General features: G+C 38.5%; 1 protein-coding gene across 1 annotated transcript; it reads left to right on the top strand.

Annotated features, from left to right (window-relative positions):
- Nucleotides 1-8,557: 8,557 nt before the first annotated feature.
- LOC148720882 (melanocyte-stimulating hormone receptor-like) lies at nt 8,558-11,126 on the top strand. The gene has a single exon (XM_088739143.1). It carries the CDS (start codon nt 9,068-9,070, stop codon nt 10,016-10,018), a length of 951 nt encoding a protein of 316 aa, XP_088595269.1. The 5' UTR covers nt 8,558-9,067; the 3' UTR covers nt 10,019-11,126.
- Nucleotides 11,127-14,781: the final 3,655 nt, after the last annotated feature.

Here is a 14,781-nt window from a genome sequence, read left to right as displayed (position 1 = left end):
TCTGTTTTTTTTTTTTTTGCACGAAGACAATTGAAGAGAAGGAAACGGAATACACCATCCATATCTTTTTAAGGGAGTATTTTGTGCCACCACACTTTATCATGAATAGAACAAGTCATTTGCTCTCTTTTAATTCGTTATAAGAAGTATCTTAGAGTTTAGAATTGACCGCAACAATACAGAGAGAGTATTTCCGCATCATTCACAACCCTAGAAAATGAAAACAGATCTAAATATACTCCTTTTTTAAATTCATTTCAATAAAGTGATAAAAAGGAGTTTTCTTACTGTAATGTCAAACAATAGTTTGGCCGATGTCGTCTTTGTTTGCCGAGGAAAAAACTTTCATTGAAGTCAGATTAAATTTTATCTAATGGAATCAATACCTGACTGCGACCAATATGCTATTGTTTAGTTCCAAAGCTGCAGTCTTTGTTCTTAGCAATTAAAAAGTCAATTTCCGGGAGTAAACCCTAATTCAATAATTGAAGGGATTTAAGCAGTTTTGTCTGTCAGTCATCACGGTGTCTGTAAGAAAAGCAATGGAGTAAAAATAAAAACATAAAGTGGCATGCTATGAAAACGATATGAATAATTTAGTTTTTGATGACACTCCAGTCTAACAGCGGAGCCGATAGTGTCTAGCCGAGCTGTTTTGTCTTCATTTTTGACAATCTAGATTCTATGATAGGTTCCTGCCTCGGCGTGTGGTTGTAAAGATAGGAAGTACGCGAAAGGTTTGGGGAGCAGAAAGGAAGTGTTGTACAAGCTCAACGCCTAGCCGAGAGTAACTATGGGTTCCCCAGGAGTATGAGATAGAATAAAATAAATTGTCAATCAAGTGTTAATAGCCCTTTTCTGACTACTCTTCATCTCCGATCTCGATTGATGGACTATTTTGCGCCTGCTTGTACTGTTCCCACCTAGCAATATTATTTTTGCCGGCAGCTTTCTTTTTTAAAATAATTTCGTTTGTGGATTTTACGCATCAGCACTTGTGAAATCCATTGGGAGCGTCTTTAAGGTCTTCCATGCGTCCCACATCTGACCCTAAGCCAATTAAATCCCATGGTTTTCGTACAAGGTCATGTAGAAACTGGTCGATATTAAGATTCTTAAAACTGCGAGTTTCAATAGAGCAGTGCGAATCAGCACGTTCATAGCGTATCTTTATCGTCATAAACACAAGTGAATGATCGCTACTGCAACGATGAACGACACAGAATTAAATATTTTTTGGGATTATTACTTATATAAAGATAAATCAATGTTCGTCATATCGGTGTAATCCTAGTTGGTTCAGAAATCATTTGACTCAATCCGTGAACATCAAATATGTTCATTAAATGCGGCGACGTGTGGTTGTTTGACCGCTCGTGCAACATGTCACAATTCAGGCCACCGAGTAGGTAGAAATCGCTGCGTTCTGAAACAGTTATATCTAAAAGGTTTTCAAATTGATTAATAATTTCTTGTTGGGAACTTGGCGGTCTGTACCATGTACCTATTGAAAAAGGTCTGGAATGCGGTCTGGTTATTTCGATAACAAGACATTCAAGTTGGTCAGCACCGAACTCCTCCAAGACATGGTAATTTACGTTGTTTCGTAAATAAAAACATACGTACACCGCCACCGCATCTCCCGTTGACGGTACGGTCCCTTCTGAAGACGTCAAATCCCGGTAGATATATTTCTGAATCACCGATGGAACTATCAAGCTTGGTCTCATTGATCGCTAATATAGCGAGTTTTTAACTACCTATAAATATCTTAAGCTCGTCAATATGGCCGAGCAAAGTATTTATATTGAGCGATGCCATAACAAAACCACAGCCAAATACATTTTCCGGCTAAAATAAACACTGAGTAGCTTTTGATGTCACTGAAAAAAGGCCAAAAGAAACGCCAGCCTTCTGGGGGTCTTCGTCTTCAGTTATTTACTTCTTTTTGCGCATTGTTGACAGAAAGGGAAGAGTCGTGCGGAATTGCTAGTTTTTAAAAGAATCGTTACCCTCTTTTGGTTCAAAATAAGAAACGATACCCCAGCTAAAACCGCTAAGAGCATTTTTTTGACACTTTTACGACACGATTTACAGCTGTATATTGTTGGAGTAGTCAATGTTGCTGGGAGTGCATCATTACAATTTTCCTTTAAAGTTGTCATTAGATATAGACATATATATATATATATATATATATATATATATATATATATATGAATTTTCAATGTTATGAAATTTTCTTGGTATTTTGATCTTAAGCTTATGGCTTTATATAAGCTAAATACAGTTCAGTTTAGGTGCTAATCACCACTTAAATATATATATTTTTTATTTTGTAGTCATTTACTCCACCAGGATTTCCTCCTCCTTAATATTAAGTAACACCCGACGACTTTATTTAAGCTTATATTTGTACACAGAAGTTAGGATATCCCAGATTTTACTTACGTTTCTTATCATGAAGGTAGCCAGGTTCAGCAAAAAACTTGTAGGCTTTCCTGGTATATTCGCATCCCGACGCCTTCTGAGCAAAACTTTCAACTTCTGCGAAAGAAATATCAGGAAAAACTTGCTTAAATCTCTGGACTCCACACCTGTGAATATAAGAAAAATGATTCGAGTTCACCCTGAACAACCAGACTGCAATTAAATATGCTAGCATTTTTGTTGTGAGCAAGAAGCCTCCCTCCAACAGAAACTCACCTTCGCGTTCGGTCGAAACAGCTTGGCTACCAGCAGTCGTCATATGATGCAAGGCTAATCTCCCTGAAATTTAAACCAAACTATCGCTCAATATTTTTATTCTAAAGGCTTAAATATCCGTGTAAGACAGCAATAAAGTCGAATGAATCACGGCGATTTTTCGGTAACATTGCCGCCATCGCTATCACTCCAAAAGAGACTGACCATGCTAAAACTTCACGAGTCTCAAACTCGGCCATTAGTGACTGATTTCAGTCCGAGACTAGTTCAGTTGTATGTAAAAATTTCAAGGAGAAATTGTCCTGTTGTTTTCTTGTGACATAATAACAAACAAACGCCTTGAAAAACCTTTAACCTTACCTTTGTATCCCCTCCGCGAACTCGCCCTTTGTTGGTTGTCAAGGAAAGACTAAATAGCTTGCCCTCCAGTATGGCGTTGCCAAGGGAAAATCGGTCACGTGACAGTTTGTTGCAAAAGGCCTATTGCTGTCTTTGTGGTGCACATTTTCTTCTCAGTCGCCGCATTTCTTGGCAACGGCCTTATCCTTGTTACCCTTCACATGGAATCTTCCCTTCATCTACCATCCAAACTCTTGTATTGTATTCTGGCCATAACTGACCTGTTGATTTGTCTTGTTAGTCTGTTTGCAACTTATTGGATATCCTTGGTTCACGAACACTGGAGTCTTTGTCGATACGCAAGGGACGCAGCCTACATAACAAGCTCTGCATTATCTGGAGCGTCTATAATGACGATGATGGCCATCGGGGTGGACAGACTTCTCGCCCTGTTGTTGGGGCTAAGATGCAGACAAATTGCACCTTTGAAGAGCACATATATCATTGTAGCCCCCATTTGGGTTTTATCTCTAATCGTCTCTTTTTCCCCCAGTATTGATATTCGTATAGCCTTTGTGACTGCTACATGGTTATACCATTTTTCCTGGTCATTTTGCTTGACTCCTACACAAAAATTTTTCGCACTCTCAGAAATCATTATAACGGGGCGGACGCTGACTTCAATCGATTCTTTCGGTCTGTGAATTTCTTAACAGCGCCGCATCGGAGAATGTTTTTTAAGTGACGGAACCTTCAAGCATCTATCTTTTTCAATGGATTTATTGGACTTGAAAGCTTGTAAGAACTGAAACACAACGAGCCGAATAGAGCTATTATTATTAATCTACGCTAATCGAAATGTTTTAACTCGAGCACGCGGAGCGCACATATATATAATTCTAAACCACACAAGTATTCTTAAACGTAACAAATCTGCTTTCGATTAAATGGTGTACATTTCGGGGTCTAGATAAAGGGAACGAACAATATAACATACCTATTTCTCCGTTCTATTACAATGATATATTCGACGATCCTTCAATCAATTTCCACTACATGCGCTTGTCACTTACACGTGTGTCGAGTGAAAGGTAATGCCGATAGCTAAATCGATATGTCACATTAAACAAGGAGGTATCGACGGTCACGCAATCACAACAATGAACGGTATTCGTTACAATCATCAAGCTGACGTGCAAGATCAGCTTCAACAACAGCCGATCAAAATAAACGCTTTCAACATGGCGCGATACCAAAAGGCGGTGTACAGTGACTGTAGGTACAGTTGGCGTTAGTTTTTTGCTATGCACCAATATTTATAATGGCAGTTGTGATCGCTTACAGTAAAATGTAATCATCATACGTATTCGTCGTTCGGGAAGTAGAAGTTGTCCTCAAGGTCTTTAACTCGACATTAAACCCGTTTCTTTACTGCTGGAGGATTAGCGAGGAAAGGCAAGTAGTAAAGTAGTCTTTCAGACAAGCCATAGTTAGTAGAGGGGACAAAGCTCAAACAATTTTTAAGAGAATAGAACATAATTTTAGGATTCTGATCTCAGGAAGTCTCCAGCTGAAGATTGACAATGCTAAGATAGAATCCAAATCAGCTTGTGATGTTCATTTGGTCTCAGCATATAATACCATGTTGTTGGACTCAGACATAGTGGTAGATAACAGCATTGCAAAAGATGTATTGGACAGCATTATTCATTTCTATGTTACTGTACGGTGTTTTTCACTGGCCAAAGATGTTATACAGCAACACAAAATTCAATGTAAACAAATGAAGACAAAAACAATACGAATGGAAAGAGCCAGCAAAGAACAAGAAAGGCAGATATAGTTAGAATTAAGAGCCTGCAACAATTTGTCAATAAGTAATTTATTACAAAAGATTAATTTGGTAGCTACAACCTGCAACATATTAAATATTGCTCATTAATGATTTTATAGACAAAAATGAGTATAAAGGCTATATGGTTAAAGTATCTAACAAAGAGTAACTTATTTATTTTCAGCCAGTCTTCTCGCCACTTCTTGTATTCTGCGTTTCGCGGCGCCGGTAGCTTCCAGATTCCAATTCCTTTACTTCTCCTACAAGTTCCACAGCCAAATACTCAACAATTTTCACCTGGACTTATGTCCACTGACTTGATTAATGTTTTTAGCTATATTTTGAAGGTAAGGTTTCGCTCGATCGCGGAGAAAATCCACAAACTTAAACGCTACGTGATTGTCGAAACAAGCCCGCGGCGCCATTTTGGATTTATGTGTGCAGGATCATTGTCACGTGACCTCGATTAAATCGAAATATAACTTATCCGACTGAAGTTTGCCGCGTTTCCTAACCAGTCCCCTCTACTAACTATGGACAAGCACTTTGCTGTCCATGGAGTTAGATCCTCTCCTAGCTATACTTATATCAATATGCTTCGAGGCTGAGTCACGATTATTATTTGAGAACGCTCGTTGGATACGGTTATTGTTGCTCGAGGTTTGCCGATAGTAAATACGACAAGTCCTTAAACGGGTTTACAATTTGAGCTGCACTTCATTGTTACTACTGGTTCTGTGTTAGGTAAAGCGATAACATCTTAAAATTAATTTCCGGGGCGAGATTATGCAATAAAAACTTCCATTACCGGTAATTATCGCGGAACCTTTTAATAGTTCATGGTGTACGGTATTAAGGAATTAAATGAACATCTTTCTAGCTATTTTCGGGCCTTTTGGAGCAGAAAGCAAATAATAAATTTCCCAAAGAATCGTTCGTAATAGCGAAAAAAAAGATGTACTAACTGACTCCAATGAGAAAAACATTTTGACATCTTTTAGACAAACAGATAACAGTTACATTGTCAGATGAGTTAATCCAGTTTGGAGATTTTTAAGGAAATTTTGCAAAGAAAAAGTCATTTCAAGTACTGATGGTGCTGCAAGTTCAGGTGAGACAACATATGTCTTGCCTGAATCAAAGCCGAAAAACTGGAGATGGCTCTTCATTGGACTGGATTGTCAGAAGAACGTGACCAAAATCTGACACGAGGTGGAACGCAGCATATATTTTATGACCAGTCACGTTCCCCTTCGCTAATTGATGGATTACAGCAATAATCAATTAATTTTCTTTGTCTGCAGTCAACATTCGCCTCTCCCTCATAGCTTTTCTTGGCAGCTCTCTTATCCTAAGTGCCGTTCGCAAGGAATCTTCCTTTTATTGTTTACACGTTAGGGGGGGAAGATAGTTTGCACAAACTCGCAAAGCGAAGCGTACCTGGAGGATCATAATAGCTTTTTCTTAGTGTACCACTGCCTTACTGATGAACTGATAAATTATGGTGACCAGTAATATAACAGAAGGTGAGAGTGAATATGGTTAAAGTTATTTATTGAGCAAGTTGTTCCTTATATCTTTTATAGAAAGCGAACGGAAACACTAGAACCACGTCTTAAAATGGTTTTCAAGCGACGGCACTCGCCATAAATACAACAGTACATAAAAGAAACGAAGCTATGCATTCATGCATGGTAAAGGAAAGCTAACCATACTTTTAGTTGGGTTTTGCCCTCTTGTCTAACTTTCTTGTAAACGTTAATAAAGTCTGGTCTTAAGGTTGTGGTGAAGGAGATCTTATTGAAGAATTTGTTTCTTGACGGTAAAACAATTTTTATTCCTTCTTTCTGAAATAAAGCACTTGACGTTACCGTCATATTGCGATACGAGCCGGTCAAAACTAATGAGGAAGTAAGAAACTTGAATTTGTTAAGCTTAATTAGAAAAATTACCGGCCTTTACTTTGCTTTTAACTCACAAATTGTCTCCGTTTATTTGATAATGTAAATACAAGGCACATCAATGAACGCTGAAAATAATTGGTATGTTTCCCATTGAAAAGGTTTTCGCGCCGAAATTTTTAAAGACTAAACGCTAGTGACAAGGGTGATGATCAAAGCAGGGTTCCATTACGTACATCTCAGAAGAAAAACAGACATTTCTTTTGACAGGGTAAGCAGTTCATATAAGGAGTCTTTAAGAAAAGGGAACTCTACTGAGGAAGATTTTTAGGTAAAACAGTAACCAATTTATTTGTCTACTGTCAACATTCGCCACTCCCTCACAGCTTTTACCGACGTTAGGTCTCCTCAATATGGATGGCTTTTCCATTATTTTGTAAAATGATAATGAAAGAAAAATTCAATAATCTTATCTCCTTGTGCAAATTCATTTCGAGATTGAACAAATTAACAATTGCCGTGATTCATGCTTTAGCGTGCACTATCGAGTTATGGAGCACGCGGGAAGTTTAGAGAGCACTCAAGAAGCGTAAGAGTTGCCCGAGGCGATAGCCGAAGGAAATTTTAGCTTCTTGAGTGCTCTCCAAACTTCCCAGATGCTCCATAACTCGATAGTGCACAGCTGAAAGCATGAACCAATTGTTTTAGAACATAGCCGGCGGAATGGTGCATCAAATCCGACGCGAAAAACGGACAACAATAGCAATTGAAGCGAATCGTGACGGCGCTGATGCCGAGTCTCCTTTTCCTTGGTTTTTCTCTCTTTCTGCCTCATTTAAGAACTCTAGCCCAAGGGAAAAGGTCGAAACATTGTCTTCGTTTTCGGACTAGTAGGCCGAGTTTCTGTTTGTATCCATTATCGTCGCGAAATATATTATTTTTCCCCGCGCTAACAATGGCCATTTGCACGAAAAAAAAAATTTCTGGCGAAGTCGGATTTGCTGACGCTATCAGCGTGCACTATCGGGATTTTGAGCACGCTCACGTATAATGAATTGGATTGCGCGACTCTGCTAGCTATGTTCTACGACTTAGTAGTGACGCACAACAATTTTAGTTAATAAACATCCCCGCTTCACTTGATTTTTTAAATATAAGTTGCAGGAATACAAAGTAGGAAACTCTTGCGAAAGAATGAGCTTTACTTAATACTTAAATGAACGTTATTAAGGAAGTTTCTGTGAAAATGTTTTTAACAAAGTGAAGTTTACGAGATTTTGGCTTGGCAGGTCAAGACAAATATTATCTTTTGCTACATACAACGTCAAACAAACTTTAGGAAATACGGAACAACTGTTTATTAAGACCCGAAATGCGATAGATTAATTTCTAGCATAGATAATGTCTCTCGCTTTCGAGAAGTGAAATTTTCCTAGAAAAAAAGTTCAATGACAATCTACAATGTTGCAAAATATGTCTTTTTTTCAATTTTTGGGGCGTTGCGATGGTCTCTATGGACTGAGGAAATAATTCTGGCTCCCAATGTAGTCAGAAAATTATTTCGAGTCAAACCAAATCTAATTTAGTTCTTTCCTAATTAAAGTTTTTCAGTCGACAGTGTCTCAGGTAAAAATTATTCTTGACGCGAAATTGACCCGGCGGAAATAAGAGAGACAGCCGCTTATGACCTATATTATAGAACTTCCTGTTTTTTTGTTCCTTTTTGATTAACTTGAAATAAGGCAAGTTACTGAAAAGATTTACCGGTGTGTGATGTGTTCGTAATCTTTCAAACAGACAAAAAAAAAAAAGAACGTTTAGGTCGCACGATTTAAGGCTTAAAATTACTCAGTTCATACACTCACGGTTTTGTTGATTTTTTTTTTTGCATTTTTATTGTTTTTTTTTAGGGAAACTTGTTTGCCCTTCGCAAGAAATCTTCTCTTCACCCGCCGACGAAACTCTTGTATTGTTGTCTGGCAAATCCACAAAAATGATATGATATGACTAGCATCCAGTCAGAGAAGGTTTCATGACAGATGTCTCCACATTTGCATTATAGCGTTCTTTCTTAACTGACGTACCGCGCAGGTTCTGGTAATTTTTTGATACAACAGAGAGTTTTCTGACGAATTTTAAATGCTTAAACGCAGGTGAAGGATTCTGATTGTGGAAATTCTCTAGAAAATAGGGTTTCATCGATCGTTGGTAGGCGTGTCCCATCCGAGCCTCATTTCTCGTTACAATCACAGAAAACCTGCTAGAAAAAGGAAGCGAAGATAGAACAATGTCCACAGCAAATTTCACGAAAGGTGGCACACAGGCGAAAGCATTTGAAGAACTGCCATGCTCCCCTCCTATAGCGGGTGGACTTCAACAAGAATCAGTTTCTTTCGCAGTACTTCACATTCTCCTCTCCATCACAGCATTTCTTGGAAATTCTCTCATCCTTGTTGCTCTTCACAAAGAATCTTCCCTTCATCCACCATCCAAACTCTTGTATCGTTGTCTGGCTACAACTGATCTGTTGGTTGGTCTTGTCTCCCAGCCTTGCCGTGCAACGTTTTGGATGTCCATGGTCCACGAACACTGGAATCTTTGTCGATACGCATTTGAGTCCTCCAACACCACAGCCTATGTATTATGTGGAGCGTCTTTGATGACCATAACGGCCATAAGCGTGGACAGACTTCTCGCCCTGTTGTTGGGGCTGAGATACAAACAAATTGTAACTTTGAAGCGCACATACATCATTGTAGCTACCGTTTGGATTATATCTATTGTTGCTGCTTTATGCTATACATTAGATTTCCGTAAACTTATTTGGTCTGTCCCTATAATTATACCATCTTGTTTTGTTATTTCAGTCGCCTCCCATATAAAAATTTTTCGGGGTCTCAGTTATCATCAGGCTCAGGTACAAGATCATGTCCAACAACAGCCGAGCCAACCAAATGCACTGAACATGGCGCGATACAAAAAGCCAGTGTACAGTGCACTGTGGATGCAGTTAGCATTGGTAGTTTGCTATTCCCCATATTTCATAGTGGCAGCTGTAATCACTAAACTGAGCACTGAAACGTCTCCGTCAAACTTAGTAGTCATAAGGGAAGTAACAGGTGTCTTAATTTGCCTTAATTCGACGTTAAATCCATCTCTCTACTGCTGGAAGATTAACGAAGTAAGACAAGCAGTGAAGCAGACAATCAGACAAGCACTTTGCTGTCCATGGAGTTAGATTCCTCATGAGTTATACTTGTATTGAAGACTTTCAAAGGTGACCATAAAATCGCGTTTATTGTCAGAGAATACATATCTTTGTTATAAGATGGGACGAGACAGCTCAAAGAAATTTTTGCTCGAAGTTCGCAGGTAAAATGCGGAAAGAAAAGCAATGGAAACAGGAGCTATATTTCTTATAACTGTTTTTCGTGCTACTAATTCAAACTTTATCATAATTATATCTAATCATAATCGAAGAAATATATGCATGCATTTTACTGTCATATTTATTCTTCTTTAAAGACATTTTGAGGTATTTGTTTGTGACGATTAAAACATGTCAAATTTTTTATTTCTCGCTAATCAGTGAAAAGCGCTTAATGTTGGCGCCATATATCCAACCGAGCTGGTCTAGTTTTAGTCCTCAATTTTTTTTGGTTAGTAGAAAAATATTCGTGATATTTATAAATATGTGAAGATGATTTTTCACCTGCACACGTCAACTGGGTTTGGCAAAGGATTTGAAATAAAATTTACCATCATCAGTTGCAACAGAGTTCTCTTTCAGATCGATCGAGACTAAGTGCGTAGCCTGTAGTACTTGGTAAAAGCGACTGGTAATGGCGTCCAGATTCGAACTAAGATCTAGAATTCGCCGTCAAACCAAAATTTGTCATACTTTGGCTAAAAACGAATTTTCCCTCTATTTTTTCCAAGTACAATTAACAAATGGTAAACACCACAGCGTACACTATTGAGTTATGGATGCACGCGGAGGTTGCTAAGCACGAAAGAAGCGTAAGAGTCGCTCAAGGCGATAGCCGAGAGGGAATCTAGCTTCTTGAGCTCGAGTGCTCAGCAAACCTCCCGCGTGCATCGATAACTCAGTAGTGTATGCTGTGGTGTTTACCATTTGTTTTATATAGATATATAGATACTTTATTGGTAAATACTTCGCAGCATGAACTGAATTGCGTAGTCACAGATATAAAATAAAAACTACTATGTACATGTATTCATCTTATTATTAAAAAATACGTAGTTCGTCGTAAGGGGGAACTTGTACATTATTTGAGGCTGTTGACTATTCTGGCCGAAGCAATAAAAAAAACTGTTTTTAAGTCTGTCTTGAAAAGTGGCAAAGCAAAGGTACGCTAGTGCCTTAACCTATGAGAGCTTACATAGCGGGGTGGTAAAAGTTTGCTTAATTTGTGCTGAGGATCGTTCATTATGTTGCGAAATGTTGCTGTACACATATTTTTATGATGGTCTTTCACAGTTGGAAGATTCATAATAGCTAAGGCCTGTTCGTATTGCATACCAGGACAAATGATTCTCATGGATCTTTCCTGAATACGTTCTAGTTCCTGGTGGAGGTATTCTGGGAGAGAGTAATGAAAACCTTGTGCTGCATAATTGATTAGGGATCGTAGACATGCCGTGTAAAAGAGGCAAAGGTCTTTTGGTGGAACGTGAGCTCTTTTTAGCTGAACAAGGAAATAGGTTCTCTTTGCTGCTTTCTTGGTAATCTCAGGTATGTAGAACATAACATTGATACATTGTAGCTAAAAAGTTCCCTTTTATTCAACAAATCTTACGTGACCAGAAAAAACAAGCGCTTGCGGAAAAATAGTCTTTACATTTGCTCACGTCAGCAGGGTACACCCATGGGCAAATGGGGGACGCTAAATCGACCAATCAGAGCGCGCGCTTCACTTTGGTTATGTTATAAAAGCATTTACAATCACGTCGAATCATAATTTTGGAAGCTGTCTTTCGATTCGTTGTCTTACTTCTCAGCACACTATCCGGTTTTGTCCAGTTTTACCGCGAATTTTTTTAGTTTACCCATTATTGTGTTAATCTCCTCAACGCTTCACTGAGCGATCGAGATACAACAAACGTGTCTGCAATGCGTTACTTTTCCTGGGAAAGCAAATAAAAGTAATTAAATTACATCACGAAAGGGAAACACGAGGTTCACCCTATAACATTTCCAAGAATGAATTAATAAGTAAAACATAAAAAAAAGTTTATACATTGATTATTGCCTATCGCTATTTACATATTCACATATTTAAAAATACTTTAACCTCGCTTTAAACAGATTAAAAGATTTGGCTTCAACCAAATACTGCGGTAAATTATTCTATTCTTTCACTGTGCGAAAAAAAACATGAATATTTATTTTTCACACCTAAATTAAAAAAGTGGTTAGCTCGTGTCCTTTTTTTCTCGAGTGAGTTCGAAAAGATCCCCGAACTTTGGGTAATTTAGGCCAAAAATAATTTTTTAACATTCTATAAGTGAAATAAAGAGTCTCCGCTTCTCTAAAGTGGGCCAGTTCAAATATTTGATGCGTTCCTCATATTCCATTTGTCCATGCATTTCATGGTCCAAGCGCAAGACAAGATGCCCTCCTTTGGACCTTTTCAAGTGTTAGTATATGTTTTACTAAGTATGGACGCCACATTGGGGCTGCGTATTCAAGAATAGGTCTTACTAAAGTAATATACTTACTTACTTTACTTACTGCCCATCATGCCTTTGTGACACATGGGGCAGCAACGAAATCCTTCCATCCCTGCCTATCTTTAGCCAGTTTTTCAATGGTGCTCCAGCTTTAATGGAGCTCCCTTAGTCCCTTCTCTACAGTCCTGCGCCAAGTTGTTTTCGGGTGCCCTCTGCTTTGTTTGCCTTCAGGTGTCCAGTACATTGCAATTCTGGCTATTTCGTGACTGCGCTTCCGCATCACATGTCCAATCCACCTCCATCTTTCCCTTGCGACAAGTGTACGAATATCCTCCTGCTTGGTTTTTCTCAGTAGCTGGTCGTTTGATATTTTCCGAGGCCAGAAGATTCTTAGAATCTTCTGAGGCTAGCTGTGTGGAAGGGTGCTAGTCTTGAGAGGTCTTGTTCTGTCATTCGCCAGCATTCCGAGCAGTAAAGCCACAGCACGAAACCGCAAATTTACGTCTTAAACGCGACTTAAATGCAGCGTAAACTGACTGCAACTCCCATAATATACGAAGGAGACGAGCTGTCGCGGTTACGGGTAATGTTCGGTGAGCTGGCTACGCGCCGGTGATTACTAACTTTTGTCTTGCGAATAATAGAAACCCTTTCCTTCGAACAATAGATAAGGACATATAAGGAGCGAAAGCTTGACTTATTGTCGGGCCAAAATCCTAACCAAAAGTTTGATACGGACTCGTTGGGTTTGTCTCTCCGCTATTTCCGCGTTGGTGAATAAAAGAATAGATTAGTATAGGTAATCGCATGGGGCCGAGTAAAATTAAGGATTAATATCACTTGTGTTTTCGGAAGTTGCTGAAATTGCTCGAGTCGATGCGCGACTCGGGCAATTTCTGAAACTTCCGAAAACACAAGTGATATTAATCCTTAATTTTACGAGGAACCATGTGATTACTTGTATATAATATAAGGGGCAAAATGTTTTCTTACTGATCTCGCGCAAAACGGGACGCCATTGTTACAAAACAAACAGAAATTTCTTTACCTTGGCAGCCGTTGCTAAGCGATTTTGAGCCAATCATTTTCAAGTAATTTTGCCCGGGGCAATAACAAAAATTAAGAAAAAATGCCTTCTGTCTTGACCAATCACAATTCAGTAATTTTGCCCCTTATATGATAAAAAGTTGAAATGAATGTAGAGTCGAAAGAAAAGCAGTTTGTATGTGACAAAGATGAAATTAATTATTTGGTACTTGATAAAACCTCGTACTCAAAACAACGCCGAGTGTATCGTGGCTAGGTCAGTATGTGTTCATTAAAATATGAAGCACGCAGGAAGTCTGGAGAAAGAGAAAGGTGCGCAAGAGTTGCCAAAGACGTAACCAAGAACCATCATAGTTTTATAAATGATAAACTTATCCACTCCTTCATATTCCTTCTCGATCGATAGAATATCATGTTCCCTTCAGCACTGTCATAAAATTGTCATCATCGGAGGACAATTGCTAATCGCTCGAGGGAATTAGAACATAAAGAATGAAGTCACCTGCCGGAAAAATAAAAGCTTGTCTGATAACGTAACATTTACTTAGAATTTGTTGGTGAAAGGAGGAGAACAAATTGAGAATGTAAGAGAAACGACAGTAAACTGCTTTTTCGCCTAATATTTTGCTCTTCTCTTATTTTGTTGTACTCTTTGAGAAGAAACGGAGGTAAAAGAGCCTCAAAATGTTGCAAATCACTCGGTTGAATTCGAATATTTTAAAATAAGGTTGCATCAGTGGCCATACATCAATTTTAATCTATATATTTATTCGAATTCTTTGATTGATTGACATGGGTTTGACATCCCTAGCTTAGACCCTCAATATTTTAATGTTACTGGGTTTGATAATGAGCCAAAAATTAACTTTACATAAATGATATGGACATTTGATTGACACTCTATCGATGGAGCAAGGTCAGCTTGCGAGCTGGGTCCTCGTTAACAGCACTGCGGGAAGTTGCTCCTTCGCTCACCAGTTGTGTTGCTCGAGGCCTCAAACTTATTCACCAGCAAGGTACAAAGAACTCATACTGAAGCATTTCTAATGGGTGCCTTCCCGTCGGCTAAGTAAGGAGGGATTGTTTATCTCACAGAGAAAACAATATTAATGTTACAGGTGTTTTTATATATTTGACAAATTAAAGTGATGATTTCTCTGAAGTTTTCCAAACAATTAAACAATGATGAGGAAGTCTCTATATGGTCATTAAGTGGGAAGTAAGGTTTTAATGATCGTCATCGTTTTGAAGCTGTTTAGA

This window comes from Stylophora pistillata, chromosome 11 (genome assembly GCF_964205215.1).
Source record: "Stylophora pistillata chromosome 11, jaStyPist1.2, whole genome shotgun sequence".
NCBI classification, from domain to species: domain Eukaryota; kingdom Metazoa; phylum Cnidaria; class Anthozoa; order Scleractinia; family Pocilloporidae; genus Stylophora; species Stylophora pistillata.
This window is presented reverse-complemented; position numbering and strand designations above follow the sequence as displayed.